Source organism: Hermetia illucens, chromosome 3, assembly GCF_905115235.1.
Source record: "Hermetia illucens chromosome 3, iHerIll2.2.curated.20191125, whole genome shotgun sequence".
Lineage (NCBI taxonomy): Eukaryota > Metazoa > Arthropoda > Insecta > Diptera > Stratiomyidae > Hermetia > Hermetia illucens.
The window spans coordinates 95,233,540-95,251,532 of NC_051851.1; the positions used below are offsets into that span (position 1 = coordinate 95,233,540).

At 39.7% G+C, this 17,993-nt stretch overlaps 1 protein-coding gene across 6 annotated transcripts in view; it reads right to left on the bottom strand.

Moving 5' to 3' along the window:
* The window catches only part of LOC119651224 (DNA-binding protein RFX2), a 110,873-nt gene that overhangs the window by 58,175 nt on the left and 34,705 nt on the right, over positions 1–17,993 (bottom strand). For 5 of the 6 annotated variants that reach the window (XM_038054693.1, XM_038054694.1, XM_038054691.1 and 2 more), the window contains exons 2-3: positions 11,295–11,741; positions 10,963–11,224 (exon numbers count right to left, since the gene is read on the bottom strand). In XM_038054693.1, the coding sequence (XP_037910621.1) occupies positions 10,963–11,224; positions 11,295–11,486 (454 nt within the window). In that variant the 5' untranslated portion in view covers positions 11,487–11,741. Of the gene's footprint in view, positions 1–10,962; positions 11,225–11,294; positions 11,742–16,630; positions 16,725–17,993 lie in introns of those variants that run through there. The other variant, XM_038054689.1, reaches the window with a different exon arrangement.

Below are 17,993 nucleotides of genomic sequence, written 5' to 3' on the forward strand. Positions count from 1 at the left end.
AAATCTCGGATGCTTTAGCAAACAAGGGTTCAATCTCCCCTATGCCAGAAACGGGACCAGCAATTGGAGTATTAGTAGCATTGGCTAAGGCTAAGTCTTCACAAACTGGGAACAAGCTTCCCACGATGACAGGTGGCAGAGCCGAAATGCTGTTAGACGCTCCAAACTTTCCAAGTCAGAACCAAACATGCATATCGCAAAGTTTATCCCGTGAAAAAACAGGAGGACTTCCAGGAGTATTGTAGGTAATCTAACAGGCCATAATTCCTAATTCAGAATAGGAATTTTTCAAGATGATAAGGGCCCCTCCTGTAATGAGGAAGTGGAATCTACGGAGCATTTTCTTTATGAATACCCCAGCCTTAGACATATCAGACATCAGATCTTTTGTGTCGGGTAGCATCACATCACAGGCGCTTTCCCCGCTTTTCTAGCAAATATCAAAATTAAAACTGGCTTCAGAAAGTAAGACGGTTCATATGATACCCCACATGACTATATTCGATGGAAAAAAATTTTACTCGCTCCTCTTAAATTCAACGTAGAACGATATTGCCCACTGGTGCAAGGGGTTTCACAGTTCCCACCATGCCACCAAATTTCGTATGATTGGGAGTAGCCGTTTTGGAGAAATGGGTGTAACAGGCAGACAGAGAGACGGGCGAACAGGAGATAGCAGCTGAACTAGTTCTTAGAAAAACAAAAAAAATTGTGTGAAAAAAACCTTATTAGAATCGAATCGGGGTCTGTCTGTCTGTCACACCCGATTTATTCGGAAACGGCTGGACAGATTGTCACGAAAATTCATTAGAGTATGCAATCTGCTGTTCCCTTTACATGCAGTAAGTGGCGACAGTTTGTGTTAAGTTTAAGGGGGCTCCCCGTACATGTGAATGGGGAATGCAAAATTTTTCTTTCACAGAATGTGGCCATGTGGGGTATCAAACGAAAAGGCTCAATTCGTACTTTTCGAAACTGGTTCCATATTTGATATCGGGTGAAACACAGGGGTGCGAGGGCTCAAAATATGACCAACGAAAAATGTAACAGGTCTCGTTCTCAGAAACTATCCAATCGAAATCTGAAAAAAATCTCAGTGGTACATCTCTACGAAATCTAGGCCTGAAAATACATCCAGTTCCGATATCTACACAAATAAAGTTAATAATATCATATTTCCGCACTTTAAAAATTTACCCGGCAACTCTCCTTATCTCCGTCCCAGAATTACAAGATATGGCATTGATGTAAGGGATAACAAAATGCACATTTTGGTCAAGTTTGAAGAAAATCAATCTATTATTAACAAAGTTATAGGGGGTGAAACCATTTTTTTGTGAATTTCGTTGCCCGCTGCGCCACAAGTTCTTATGAATGGGGTCTCAAAGAACTATTTTGTTTTAGTTTTTTAGTCATTTGTATACGAATATCAATTACTCTAAATAGACATGTGTTTATGTAGGTATATAGTGTATGCGTGCTAATGAAGTTTGGGGGTAATGTCTAATTCAGATAGATTCATTTTTACAATCAACCAGTCGTATTAATATACGTGCTATATATGTACATATGCTTGCTTTTGCGCACGAAGTAAACCGGAAATGTGGGTACGATTAATTTATATACGTGCATATATATGTGCAGTAGGATAATATCTGTGTCTGTAATATGTACGTACGTTTGTAAAAATATGAAGGATTATGTTGGATTTGTAGTTATATATGGATATAAAAATTTGCGTTGAAGTTTCTTCCATAAGATGAGCACAAAGCCTTTATGCCCGAAGCGCCAGCTTCCGGTATTCCGACTTGTTCTATATTCTATAGCATGAAAACTAAAACGTGAATCGACCATATCTTCATAAATCGCTGGCATTTTTCACCGTCACTGACTGCAAAGCCATTCCCTATGGTACCTCAACATCGGCCGTTAATTTCTGTTTTGCAAATTAAGCAAGGTGTCCGGATAGCTGCGTGGTTAGAGCACAAGGCTGTCGTACGGAAGGTTCGAATCTCACTGGTGGCAGTGGGATTTGTATCGTGATTTAACGTCGGATACCAGTCGTCTCAGCTGTGAGTACCTGAGTCAAATCAGGGTAATAATCCCGGGCGAGCGCAAAGCTGACCACATTGCCTCCTACAGGGTACTGTAATCCTGTAGTGTACCGTTACGGTTTTGAATGAAGTGCTCTAACACACTTCAAGGCCCTGATCCAATATGGATTGCTGCGAATTAAATGGTGGCGATTTTGTGACGAAAGAGGAACAAGTCGGGAAACCGGAAGCTGGACGCTTCAGGTACGAAAGGTTTTGTGTATTTCTTAGTACGTAGCACGTAATATATCCATATATTATGTGAGAGTATCCACTTTCGGGTGATATTGACATTCATAGTCTTCAATTTTCAAAGAAGCAACAAATTTGAGGTATTATAACTTTGTTAGTAATAGTGCGATTTCCACCAAACTTGGTAAGATTATGCTCTATATTATAGCCTATATCACTGCAAAATTTCATGGTACTAGGATGAACTTAAGGGGGGTTTCTAACCAATTACAAAAAATTATAGTAATATACTATTATTAACTTTATTTAAACAGATATCGGCATGGAAGGCATTTCGGAGCCCAGGCACTATATAGTGGCAGCCTTCTGATTTTTTTCAGATTTTTCGGTTTGGTAGTTTTTGAGAATGGCCCCCTTAAAGAAGTGATCACTTTCAACCCCCCGCGCTCCCCACCCTTCCAACGAATGTCAAACCTAAGATCGGCTTTGAAAACTACTAATCGAGACCTTTAATTTGATACCCAACATGAGTATATTTGATGAAAAAAAATTGTACACCCCTCTTTTGCATGTATGGGGACCCCCCTTTAAATTCGACGTAAAAAGATGTAATTCACTGTATGCGTGAGCGTTCACAGTTTCCACCTTTCTACCAAATTTGGTGTCAATCGCTATAACCATCTGCGAGAAAAATGCGTGTGACGGACAGACAGACAGACAGACAGTAAACCGATTTTAATAAGGTTTTGTGTTTACACAAAACCTTAAAAATGGTCGTGTTTAGGTCATTATCGACCATGGCGAATGTTGAAGAATCGTGGAACCAAGGTAAAAACAAGCCGCCTCCATCGAGGGCCTGGTAAGCTGTTTATTAAACGGGATATTTGGCTTTGAAAAGCCGATATCCAAATGAAGGTCCGTGAATAGAAACGCCTCTACCAGAAGTTTTTCGCCAATGAAAAACTGGCATATTAGTCAATTTACAAGAACGCCAACCGGGAAGCAAATAAAACAACTGCTGTTGCCCGAACGGTCCACTACACAAATCTTTACGATAAAGTGGACACTCGGGACCGCTAAAGAGATTTGTACCGACTTGTCCAAAGTCAACTACATACAATGTGCCCAGGGGCACCCAACACTTCTGTTGCGTTGATTACAAGAACGGTATTTTGCTTCCTGATCGTTGGGAATATTTCGAGCAGATTTCAACGGAACAATTTGCTCATCTCTGGCTTCTACAAGAACTGCCAATATTAGGAGCTATTTCAGCCGTCAGAGACACATAAATCGTGGAAGTAATATAGCGAATAAAATCAGGAAAAGCAACAGGATCTAACGACTTCCGAACTAGGCTTTGGAAAGCAAAGAGCTAGGACCGAACAATATGATTTAGTGAGTTCTTTAATCGGGTTATTGGGGAGGATAGAACACTATCTCACTAGTAAGAAAGCAGGACCAGTCCAATATGCAGAAAGAAAGGTGGTCCAGCGAAATGTTCAAATGACCATCCGCTCCGATTACTGCCCATGATGAGGACAGCCCAATGAGGACTTTTGAACGCATTTTTGGCAACTGTATTCTTGACATCATGAACCAAGCCGGGTTTCTCAAAAACTCCGACACTACTGACGCAATGCACGCTGTGGCGGTTACTTATGGAGAAATACCGCAAGAAGCATTGCTCTTTGCTTTGTATTTCTGGAACTAGGGAAAGTATTTGACGGCGTGCCACACAAACCCATCTGGTATATTCAGTGGCAACACCTAATGGCACAGGAACTCGTGTGCTGGATTAAATTGTTCTACTGCAATCCAAAGAGTAAATTTTGAAGTGGACAGGTATAGTTACCTACAAAAGTAGGTACGCACACCACAAGTGTAAATTGCGACGGAAAAAATTCTAGTATGATAAAACAAATGTTTGCTACAAAGCAAAAGCCTAATTTATTTAATTAGGGATTACCAATTCAGTTAAATGAGAAAAAAGTTGAAGATTAATTCGAAAAAAAAAACAAGTCGGGAAACCGGAAGCTGGACGCTTCAGGTACGAAAGGTTTTGTGTATTTCTTAGTACGTAGCACGTAATATATACATATATTATGTGAGAATATCCACTTTCGGATGATATTGACGTTCATAGTCTTGAATTTGCAAAGAAGCGACAATTTTGACGTATTATAACCTTGTTAGTGCGATTTCCACCAAACTTGGTGAGGTCATGCTCTATATTATACCCTATATTGTTGTAGTTTCTGAGAATGGCCCCTTAAAGGAATGTTCACTTTCAACCCCCCGTACTCCCCACCTTTCCAACAAATGTCAAAACTAAGACCGGCTTGGAAAAGTACTAATCGAAACCTTTAATTTGATATCCCACATGACTATATTTGATGAAAAAAATGTATACCCTCTTTTTGCATGTATGGGGACCCTCCCTTAAATTCGTCGTAAAAGGACGTAACTCACTGTATGCGTGAGCGTTCACAGTTCCCAGATTTCTACCAAATTTGGTGTCAATCGCTGTAACCGTGCCCGAGAAAAATGCGTGTGACGGACAGACAGACAGACAGACATTAAACCGATTTTAATAAGGTTTTGTGTTTACACGAAATCTTAAAAATGAAAGAAAAATATCGAGAAAGTGTGCAACCAAGTTTCTTCGATTGTATAACTGCCATTGTCAATCCAATTGGACTAGGGCATAGACGGGTATTAGAGCATTTCATTCAAGACCGTAACTGCACACTACAGTACACTGTAAGAGGGAATGCGGCTAGCATTGCGCTCGCCCGCGATTATTACCCTGATTTAACTCCGACTGGCATCCGACATCCAGTCAGAATACACCTGCCACCAGTTAGATTTGAACCACTACCTTCCTTTTCGATAGTCTAGCTCGTCATTGACAATACCAGATTTTTTGCTACTTCTCTATCTACATATTTCAGACTGGTATTTCTTCGCGATTTGCATTAGGTCAGTTTTTGCAGAAAGTGCGTTTTTAAGGTTTTGTGTACAACAAAACCTTATTAAAATCGATTCAATGTCTATCTGTCACACGCATTTTTCTCCAAAACGGCTAAACCGATCCGAACGAAATTTGGAGGACAGATGGGAGCTATGAAATCTCACGCATACAGCGAGTGGCATAAATTTAGGTGGAGTTTAAAGGGGGGCTCCCCATACATGCAAAGGGGGGATTCAAAAATGTAGGGTGTAGGGTTTCAAATGAAAGGTTTCAAATTGTACTTTCCGAAACTGACATTCGTTTTGGCATAAATTGCAAAGTGCGTGTGTAAGGAGTCAAAATGTACGCACTTGAAGTGAGACAGGACTCATTTTCGGAAAATCAGGGTGGTGCGCCTAGATGAAATCTAGGCCTCAAAATATGTCCCATTCCGATATCTGCTCAAATAAACTTACTAATAGTATATTACTACTTTTTAGAAATTTACTGAAAAACCCCCCTTAAATTCATCCTAGGACTTCCAAATTTTGTACCAGTATAGAGGACAATATTTCGTATATACGTGCTAAATCGAAATCTGGCAATTAACGCCAAAGTTATAACAGTTCAAACTTAGCAATTTCGCGCGAATTTGCTACTTCCAAAGCCATGCAAATCAGGTGCTGACCTCATAATTACCCGGAATAATTGACATTCGCTTGAAATATTAAAGTCGCATTTATGAAGAATCTATTTATCTGCAGCCCTTTTTAAGTTTTTGTGTAAAACACTAATGTGATTTCTAATCTTCGAGAGATGTCTCATTCCGGTATCTGCTCAAATAAATTTACTAATAAAATATTATCATGACTAAAAAACTCCCCTTAAGTTCATCCTAGGTGTACTTAATTTTGCATCGGCATAGAGGACAGTCTCGTGCATACACATGTCAAGTTTCATGAAAATTCAACTATTGTGTAAACACAAAACCTTATTAAAATCGATTTACTGTCTGTCTGTCTGTCTGTCCGTCACACGCATTTTTCTCGGAGACTGTTATAGCGATTGACGCCAAATTTGGTAGAAAGGTGGGAACTGTGAACGTTCACGCATATAGTGAATTACATCCTTTTACGTCGAATTTAAGGGGGGGTCCCCATACATGCAAAAGGGGGGTGTACAATTTTTTTTCATCAAATATAGTCATGTGGGGTATCAAATTAAAGGTCTCGATTAGTACTTTTGAAAGCCGATCTTAGTTTTGACATTCGTTGGAAGAGTGGGGAGTGCGGGGGGTTGAAAGTGATAATTTCTTTAAGGAGGCCATTCTCAGAAACTACCTAACCCAAAAATCTGAAAAAAATCAGGAGGCTGCCACTATATGGTGCCTGGGCTCCGAAATACCTTCCATGCCGATATCTGTTGAAATAAAGTTAATAATAGTATATTACTACAATTTTTTGTAATTGGTTAGAAACCCCGCTTAAGTTCATCCTAGCACCATGAAATTTTGTAGTGTTATAGGCTATAATATAGAGCATGATCTTACCAAGTTTGGTGGAAATCGCACTATTACTAACAAAGTTATAATACCTCAAATTTGTTGCTTCTTGAAAATTGAAGACTTCATAGTCAATATCACCCGAAAGTGGATACTCTCACATAATATATGGATATATTACGTGCTACGTACTAAGAAATACACAAAACCTTTGGTACCTGAAGCGTCCAGCTTCCGGTTTCCCGACTTGTTTATATTTGATGTGGGTTAATTGTTCGCATTTGCTAAATAATATTAAACTCAGAGCGTGAAGCGTATTAGGTTGACCATTATCAATACAGGGCTTTCCATCAAATGATTTATTTAAATCGCTTTCTAGAAAATAGAGGGCAATGGAATTTTTAGCTATATTACACGGAGCTGTCGTGCACTCTTCGCTCCTCACATCTTTTTCTTTTTCTTCAGCCTTCAGTTCACAAGTGGGGTCGGCTCGTGGTGATCGGTTTTGGTCATTTTATTTTATCAAATGCCTGATCAGGATGTAATCGCGAGACCTTTAAATCCCCATCCAGCGTATCAGGCCACCATTGTTTTGGCCGGCTTTTTGGTTGGATATCATTGCTTTCGATGTTCTGACCAATACTGGTTGTTGAATTCTCGTTAGCGTGAATTACGTGACCACACCATCGAAAACGCCTCTTGCAGTTTTTCCACGATCGATGCAAACCCATATTGATCGCGGATATTCTCGTTTCAGACGTAATCAAAACGTGTCACGCCACCAGTGCAATGCAACATTTTCGTCCCCATTACCGCAAAACGGCGTTCATTGTCCTTTATAGTCGGCCAACACTCAGATCTATAGAGAGCGGCAGACTGACGACATTGTAGTAAATTTTAGATTTGGGACGTGCGCTGATACGTCGATCACAAAGAACACCAGTCGGGGAATGCCACTTCATCCAGGTTGAGTTAATGCGTGAAACCATTTCATTAAGCAGTTCTCCATTGGCTGATAGCATTGACTCGAGATATTTAAATCGCTGAGTTCTGGCAATGGCAGTAATCCGCCGTTCGAGATATTTAAATCGCTCAGTTCTGGCAATGGCAGTAACCTGCCCAGAACTGAGCGATTTCAATATATCGGATCAATGCTATAAGCCAATGAAGAACTACGTTATGCTCCTCACATAGGGAAACACAAAACCTTTTATACCTGAAGCGTCAAGCTTCCGGTTTCCCGACTTGTTTTAACGTAAGATGCGAGAAAATCTGTACTTAATCCGACCGGTGGACTCCAGTACTTGTTCGGCATTCTGTCGACAAACAATCGCCACATCACAAATTATCGAGCATTCGTTGCAGTTGGCTGATAATAGCTTCTCACCATTTATTGGTGAAAAGCCTGCGGTTATTAACTTTTCAAGTGAAGGAGCTTAATATCAACAGATCAAGAAAAAATTGGTTATGGCGACCAAATTTCGAACCGCCATAGTATCTTTATATTCCACCGCATATTACCAACCAAAGGAACATAAACGACTATTCCCCGTGCAGCTAATCTGACAAAAAAAATATTGTAAATATTTAGTTATTATTTAAATTCGCGTTCAAATTTATGCGAAAAAAACGATTTCGTAGTAGATTGATTTGAGAATCATATTATTCAAGTAATGCATGGAATTCATGAGCATTATTAATTGTCCATCATCAGTTAAGGAGGGAGACAAATAATTATATACTGAATAATGAGTTTTCATTCGAATATCAGGAAATCTAAGCTAAACGTGCTTTCCTACTTTACAATATTTTCAAACCAAAGTTAAGAATTTAGACATAAGATTTTAGTTTTTAAGACTATGAAACTCTTGGAAACGTCTTTTTATAGAATGCTTTCGCTTGATGTAAAAGGATAAAGAGATTGATTTTTAACGAATCAGCTAGGCTTGTGAACACAGTGCAATTATTAGAAAATTGTAATATGGAGGAACTTACCTAACTGTTCACCTACTTTTAAGTTCGGCATTTACATCTAGCAACATGAAATATCTTAGTTTTTTTCAAAGTAAACTGTATAGTACACCGAAGTAAAAGGTATATTTCATGGTTTCCATAGCATTTTGCAAATTTGTCGATTAATGAATGAATATTTTCTCGTGCATTTTCTTTTTTTGCTATAATGTAGGCTTCTGGCTACATAAATTTTTTAATATCAGGGTTAAGGAATGAACTTTATACATTTACTTTAAGAATTATGGAATATGTTTACTGTGGTAAAAGAATAATAATCATGCATTGAATAGAAGTTGATTTTGCTCTAGGTCTCCTCAGGAAAGCGTCAGTCCTCCCATGTATCTAGAGGGAAATCTGATTTCCGACAGAATGGGCATATTGGAGCGATGGGTTCAGTATTTTGATGAATTGCTTAACAACCAAAATATCCGTAACATGGAGGTCCCGCCAACTGAAAGACCAAGTATAAAAGAAACAGTCCGTGCAATTCATCGGCTTAAAAACCATAAGTCGCCAGGAGCCGATGGAATTACAGCTGAATTGGTTATATATGGAGGCGACCAACTATACAAACGGTTCATCAGCTTGTGGTCATGGTGTGGGATAACGAATCAATGCTGGCAACGGGGCATTATCTGTCTCATATTTAAAAATGGGGATATCACGCAGCGCAGCAATTATAGGGGTTCACCTTGCTGAATACTATCTATAAGATATTCTCCTCTATCTTGCTAGGTCGGATAGCCCCACACGCCTAGAACATCATTGGTTCATACCAAAGAGGCTTCACTTCACGTAAATCAGCAACAGATCAGATTTTCTCTATGCGGCAAGCGATGGAAAAACCGTTCCTAAACAATGTGCGGGGCCAGATAAAAGCAGCAGGATCACTCTTGAGACCATTCAACATCAACAACGGTCTAAGACAAGGCCTATCATGCGTCCTCTTTAATCTGACCCTGGAGAAAGTGAATTGCGATGCCGATGTAAATGTGAGAGGCACCGTCCTCTTCAAGTCGACCCAACTAATGGCCTACGCTGACGATATTGACATTATGGGAAGAATCCGAGATGTACGGTCCACCTTCATCCAGATCGAGCAAACAGCGCGAGATTAATGAATGCAAGATGAAATACATGGTGGCAACGTCAGCGCCAAAACCAAAACCGAAAGAACGAACAAGATCGAATTGCAATGGTCAAACGAAAACAATGAAACAATGAAGATAGGAGACTACAACTTTGAGATCGTTGATAATTCCTCCTATCTAGGGTCGAAAATTACAACCGATAACCGCTACGATGATGGAATCCGTGCACTGTTGTTGGCAGACAAGAGAGTCTATTTCAGCTTACAAAAACTGTTCCGCTCGAAACGTCCCACCATAGGATCAAAGATCTTACTGTACAAGACAATGATCTTGCCAGTCCTCATGTGTTCCTCGGAGACCTGGGTTCTTAGCAAAAAAAATTGCGAACTCTTGGTCGCGTTTGAGAGAAGAATTTTTGGTCCCCCTACATGAAGATGGACGATTCCGTAGCCTACATAACGACGAAATCTATGAGCGATACCATGACCGTCAGGTGAGGTAATCCGTATTGATAAGGATGATCCAGCCCGGAAAGTCTATGAGGGCAATATCTATGGTAGAAAAAGAAGACGAGGCACCACCTGCCTGAGATGGCGTAGGTTAGGACGCCAGACAGCTTTTAGGGATATCGAATTGGTGGACTTCGGCGCAAAACCGGAATGGCCAGGATGGAGTTCCTTATTAAGGCAGGCCTAGACAGGATACCGATTGTTACGCCGTTGATGACGATGATGATGTTTTACGCAGGACTTTAGAAATGAAGAAAATGTGTATATTACTCTTAAATATCAACAAATAACCCACATAAAAGGCTTCATACAGAAGCAACTTTGGCTTTAGATGATATCGCATTATACAGTAATAAAAATACAAAATGTGAAAGTTAAATCATCTGCGTTTTGTTTTCTCTCAAAATGCAATAGCTGCAGAAACCCGGTGAATTTTACAAAAAGATTAGTTGGTGTTTATTCAGCCGGCTACAAATTTCTAATTCCTGCAGATCAACATAAAACAATACCACAATCTTAATCCAAATCCTTGAATCCAAACACACTTCGTTTAATTTTTAAAAATTGGGCTAGTATTATCGTTTACGTTCATTGACAATCTTCATAAACTTACCCGTAACCGTTATATAATGAGGTCCTGCAGAGGAATCGCCAGGACTTTGAGATTCTACAACTGCCACCTGAGCGGTAACTTGTTGCTGCGTTCCAGAGGTTGCGTCATCTCTCGCTTCAGAAACACCACCAGCACCTGACTTGACACCAGCGGATATTGTATTCACTGTAACAGGAGATTCATCACTAGAATCAGATACATCGATAGGAACAACATCAATAACAGAGACGCCTGAAGAACCTGTCTGCAGAATAATTTTTTTCTGTGGAGACAAAGAAAACGAATATATTCGGACAACGGTATTTGATGGTATGGAAAAGCTATTAATTTACCTGAGACATTATGTGTGATATTTGAATGCTATCATTTTGACTAGTGTTCTGATCAGCCGACTCTGCGGGCGTAATTGTAATCACATCTTCCGGGGTTGTGCTTGTCGAGTTGTGTTTGTTATTTGTTTCGTTATTCGCATTTGCAGGAGTAATGGTAACAAAATTTCGTTGTGTTGCAAGTCTAGTTGCCATTGTTGTTAATTATGATATTATAAAATTATGCTATTTTCTTTTAAATTCAATTTAGTATTATACGTAATATAGCACACAATGTAATTGATAAAGACTAGAAAATATTTGGAATAAATATATATTTTTGGCTATTCTATACTAAAAGTATCATAATGAGTTTTTCGCAGTTATGCTTTGTGTTTATAAATACACGTTAGGCTCGTCTTTTCAACTATTGGTGAAATACATTATTTTCATTATGTCGAACGTGTTTTCCTGAAAGGACACGACAAAATAAAAATTAAATTGGAGGGTGATGATTATTGATAGAAGTGATGTATGTTTTCTTCAAAATACAGATTTCCATGTTTATGGGTATAAAATAATAAAAAGAGATTTTTCTCTACCAGTTCTCAGGGATCGGGAGGGCGGACAACTAATTCCAGAAAGTGTGTGGAAGAGCAAGCATCAATCTAGACTATATCTCCCTGAATTTTACCTGTACATGCATATAATTTGTGAAGGGTGTTGCTATGAACTCAATGTAAGGAAGAGGACGTGTTACTATGGCAAAATCATTGAGGCTACATTCAAAAATTTTCTTTCCGAAATTAAAGTCCAATTTAGGTAAAATATACCTTTTTCCACTTGTGTAAGTGGCATTGCCATCGTTGTTGTTAGAACCTACTCCACCATTCTTGCATGCAGGATTCAATGCCTGAGAAGAGACCGAACACAATTTTCCATCTAATATTTTGTCGTTGGCGCACTTGAGAATTGATCAAATTTATAAAGAACAAATGTTGTGGAGGATAACTTACATATGTTGGAATTTTTGACGTAGACGTTTTTCTACCTAATTATTTTCTGAGAAAAATAAATGAGAGCAAATAAGAATTTTTTTATAAAGGATGTTTCAAGGTGACCCTAATGAAATCCAAAATGTCAAGATGTTGAGTAGAATTCCATAACACAAACGTCCTCCATAACAGCGAGAACCTATATACCTATATATATTCAGACCTGCTTTTTTTTGTAAAAGAAATCAGTATTTTTTTTCATCTTATGAATAAAATGTTCCAGGAAGCTGCTAGGGAGATGAAATTAGATTGCTCACTTTCAGCCTAATTTTTATTAGGACTCTACATCTTTTCTATGATGGTGCGATGATCGGGCTATTGAGCGAGGGCCTTTGGACCCGATGTCCCGGTTCCAATGTCCCTGGTCATGGGTGCTAATTGCCTGCGCAGTATTGAGTGTAGTCTTAATGAAACTGAAGCAGATTCCCATTGAATGATGATGGGAAAAACAGCATACGAAAGAGGAGAGATTGTAGATGCCCTATTCTCCACGTAGATGGTCTCAAGCCGGTTTGAGAAAGAAGAAGGGAGGACTCAGTGCAGTCTGCATGACTGTGTAACGCCTTGGCGTCTCAGGAAGTAGATGGGACCAACCCAACTCGGACTAATGACTAAAAAGGATTTGCCTGTCTCAACTGACCGGTAACGTACATCTAATCAGATCGACCATATCGTGATCAGCAGTAGATTTAGGATCTGTCTTCTGGATGTGCGAAATAAAAGAGGCGCTAGCGCCAGTCTCAAACGAGACTATCACTTGATGACCGCCTGCTTTCGCCACCTCATCGCGTCCGCATCTTCTAGTAGAGGTCAGGAACTACGTTCCCTCAAGCTGAACACGGTTTCATCAGTTTCTATTTTGTCAATTTTATTCACGACTTCACTTTATAAAGAATTAAGAACAATATAGTTGATTTTTCCTACAATGGGATATATATTTTAACGTAGATGAGCATTTCAGCAAATGGTTGATCTATCCCGTTGTAGGAAAAATCTACTAGCATCACAAAAGTAGTTGCAAGTCTCCCGAGGGCGTTGTAAGGGAAGTTAACGGTAGACTCCCTGTCCACGATGTCGAACGTCTTAAGAGGTGGAGGGGAAATTTTATCGCGATTCTCAATCGTATAACGTCTGGTGAAGTTTCATTTCTTGTTGATGAAATGGCTAGCTACCGTAACATGCAGATAAGGACTACTCCTCCAAACAGAAGAGAAATTATCTCGGCTACGAATGCACTCAAGCAGAGCAAGGCTGCTAGGCTTGACTACTCCTCCAAACAGAAGAGAAATTATCTCGGCTACGAATGCACTCAAGCAGAGCAAGGCTGCTAGGCTTGATGGTCTCTCTGCGTTCACTGTTCATCTCAGCTCCTGTTGTTTTTTCTAATCATCCGTAAATCTTGGGAATCTGAGATATTTCCCAGTGACTGAAAAAGGGAGATGATTGTCACAATTCTGAAAAAGAAAACCCTGATTGAATGCGATAATTGGAGAGTTATTTGTCTTGAAACGTATTAAAGAACATTTCGAAATATGATCAATGTGTGGCTCGCGGTGTTTCTAGCGAAAAGGTTTAAAGAATTAAAACGTAACACCGTCTCCGCCGCTAGTAATCATTATTTTATTAAGCAAATATCGATATTTCGGGAACAACTTATTCCCTCTTCCCACTGGAGACGGTGTTACGTTTTAATTCTTTACATCTCGAAAGCTTAATCGAAAGAAAGCAGGTTGAGTTCTACCCTGGATCCTTCTTTGACCACATCAACGTTATACACATCATTTTCGAGCAATGAGCGGAGTTCTAATTTCCGCGGGGATCTCATCTTCAGTTTTGCTTTGAAGACGATCATAATGAGGCAAGTTTTGCCAACTCTGCAAGTATTTAAGTTGAAAGGATCGTTATGATCTTGTATTTTGAAATTTAAATGAAAAATCGATTTTGAAAATTTTTGAACAACTATATCTTCGAAATGATGGTGATCTTTGCAATTGAAAAAATATGCATTTACAAGAAATGTTATGTAGTTTCCGAAAATTTTATCCAATCTGGGATTAAATGTTTGAAGGAGTGGTAAATTGTGATTTTGTTGCGAAGGTCAAGCTTTTTGACACTATCCACGAAACACATTATAATTTTGTAACCGCAAAAGATACCAGTTTTCCTCAAACAAGTGGTTAGTTAGTCTAGTTGCCAAGGCGTCTTCACCTGAGGATGCCGGGTAGCTGCATAAAAAGTGCAGGGCTGTGTCCTCTTCCTCTGCACATTGCCGAAACCACTACCCCAATCTTTTCCATATGGTAGTTTAAGGAACAATGTCCCGTTAAAAGCCCTACTGGGGTTTTCATATCCCAGTTCTTAAGGACAAAAAAAATGCCGCTCTAGTGGCCCGAGGCTCTTTCATAAGGATTTTCGCTTGCCGGCAAGAGTCCAAATTTCTCCACTCGGCTGCCTGAATCCTTGCAATTCCACCCTTCAGATTACACTTGACAGTAGATGGTTGGATTCCAAGAGCTGGTTCTGGCCCCACCATTGTGGATCCGCACCCTCGGCGAGCCAGCCTGTCAGCCTCCTCATTACCAGCGATGTTAGAGTGCCCCGGCACCCACATCAGGAATGTTGCTATTTAGTGCTGAAATGCCGCCCGACTGTCGGAACAGATTCGAATGATGCGACCCCTCAATTTTTGTCGCAGACATTCTTCTGCTGCCAATGAAATGGCATACATCTCCGCCTGGAATATGGTCGTCATTTTTCCGAGGAGCCACAGCAGGGTATCCATTACCAAGAGCCATAACAGTGGAGAGAGAAGCCCTCCCTGTGGGCAACCCCTAAGACATCCTGCTTCAATAGGCTGCTAGCCGACCGATATGTGGATTTTTCTCCACTCTAGCATTTGAACTATCCAACTGATTAGCAGCGGTCGATTCCATGCTGTCTTGCCGCAAATGAGGCATAATTGAAGACACCTTCGATGTCCATGAATGAGCTTAAGGCGTATTCTTTTTCGAACATCGCTTTTTCAATTTTTGCCGTAAGTTCATGGAGTGCTGTCTCTGTGGATTTTCCTTTCTGGTAGGCGTGCTGCCTATGGTGAAGTGACCACTTAGGAATGTGTTATCCCTTATGAACCGATCTACTAGTCTTTCCAGTCCTTTTAGTAGAAAGGACGTTAGACTGATCGGTCGGAAGCTTTTTGCGTCTCTGTAGGTGGATTTCCCTGGTTTGTGAATGAATAACACCTTCACATCACGCCATTTAACTGGAATATAAGCATGTGCTAGGCATGCGCGATATATATTCCGAATATGTAGACCCAGGGCATCCATTCCCTCTACTACTAGCGCAGAAATGATGCCATCCGGACCTGTAGACTTGTATCTATGGAACGAGTTAAATGCCCATTTTACTTGTTCCAGTGATACCACTTTGCATGCCAGATTTCAGTCTCTCGGTTGAGGGCTATATGCACCTGTTGGCCTCGAGATTAGCTGCGTGGGAAGTGCACTCCAAGCAAATGGTTTCCCGTTTCTTCATTGCTTTCTGTATACTTCCCGTTCTGTAAACGTAAATAACCCAGTTGCTGGCTACGTTCTTTAACCAGAATCCACTTCAGCTTTGAGGTTGCCTCAAGAGAGTTAGTCTCTTCGCAAAGGCGTCTCCATGATGATCGTTTAGCCAATCTTATGCCCTTCTTTAGAGCCTTCTGTGCCTCTTATAGCGATTCCAGCCAGCGCCCGAATCACACTTCAGAGCACGATTGAGGAGCTCGACTATCCATGGTACTATCTATCATCGTGAACGGGACGCCCTGTATAATGAGAAATAATTACATAAAAGATATTGTTGGGAAAGCTCCCATTTTTTGTGTAAACACAAAACCTTATTGTCACACCCGATTTACTCAGAAACGGCTGAACCGATTGTTACGAAATTTGGTGAGAAAAGGTGGTCCGTGTATCTCTGTACATTGAGCGAGTGGCGCCATTTTGTGTTGAATATTAAGGGGGGGTTTCCCATGCATGCGAAAGGAGGCTGTACACTTTTTTTCTCAGAACATGGTCATGTGAGGTATCAAATGAACGGGCTCAGTTATTACTTCTCGAAACTGACCTTTTTTCTGATAAAGAGTGAAACCTAGGGGAGGTAGGGCACAAAATGTGTTCTCAAAAAGTGAAAGAGGTCCCGTTCTAAGAATCTGAAAAAATACACAGTGAAGCAACTATATGAAATCTAGGTCTCAAAATACATAAATCCCATTCTGATATCTGTACAAATAAAGTTAATAATAGTACCATATATTACCATGCACACAATTTACCCCCCTTAAGTTCATCCCAGGAGTGCAAAAATTAACATCATCACAATTATAATAGGACATAATCCTGAAAAGTTTGAAAGCAATTCGGTTATTATTAATAAACGAAAGTTTCGCATTTCAGGTAAATTTATGGCACTCAAGACCTCTATGACGTTATCAACATAAAAAGTGAAATTATATGAACGGCGGCGTCATGGAAACGTTTTAGTTTTCTTTTTTTGACTTTTTTTAGTTATTTACATTTCAATGTCAATTACTTCAGGTAGACATGTGTATGTGTGTATACTATATATGCTAATAAAGCTTGTCGATAGTAACCAATATAACAGACCCGTGTGTTTTGGTTACTAGCGGTTTTGAATTTATGTACCTAACATGTACATATGTATATGTATGCGTTTGTGCACGGAGTAAACTTGAAACGCGTGAAGATGCGTTACACCAATTTAGATGCGCACATATATATGCACGCATCGTCATGCGGTAATAGACAATGTTTTTTTATTTAGAGTGAACACAGTATTTAGGTCGTCTACATATGTGAATCTTCGGGTTTGGCAAAATATGATGGAATATTTTGTATTCTTAGCTATGTACGAATGGAAAATCGTACATAGCGAGTTTCTCAATAAGAAGAACACAAAACCTTTATACCCGAAGCGCCCGCCTTCCGGTATCCCGACCTATTTCAAAAGTTCCCACCCTATTAAGAATGTTTTTAAATATTTTGAACAATAGTTATTTATTTTTACTAATTTCCATTCAAAAAACGCTCGTTTACGGAATCACACAGAGATATCAGGAAATATGATTTTTTCAGTTTTTATGTTCGCTACTGCATTTCATTCACTCACCTCCCAATTTGAAGAATCTATATTTTAGCGTAGCCTACATAACGACGACATCTATGAGCGATACTATGACCGCCAGGTTTTGGATAAAATCCTGCTCAATAGGTTTCGATGGGCGGGTCACTTAATCCGTATGGATGAGAATGACCCAGCCCGAAAGTCTATAAGGGCAATATCTGTGGTAGAAAAAGAAGACGGGGCAGATCCTGCCTGAGGTGGAACGATGGCGTAGGCCAGGTCGCCAGGCAGCTTTTAGGGATATCGAATTGGAGGACGTCGCACACTGGGGCCTTTACAAGGCGCTCGTGCTCAAAACTTCAAAACCATTTTTTTCGTGTTAGAATCTTATTATAAGTAATGAATAACGGGGTAAGGGCATGGATAAACTATAAAAAGACGTAATTTGCAATAATATATGCGTGTTTAATATAATACGCAAAAATTAGAACAATAAAAGTGGAAACAAAAACATTTAACATATTTTCAAAACTTGGTT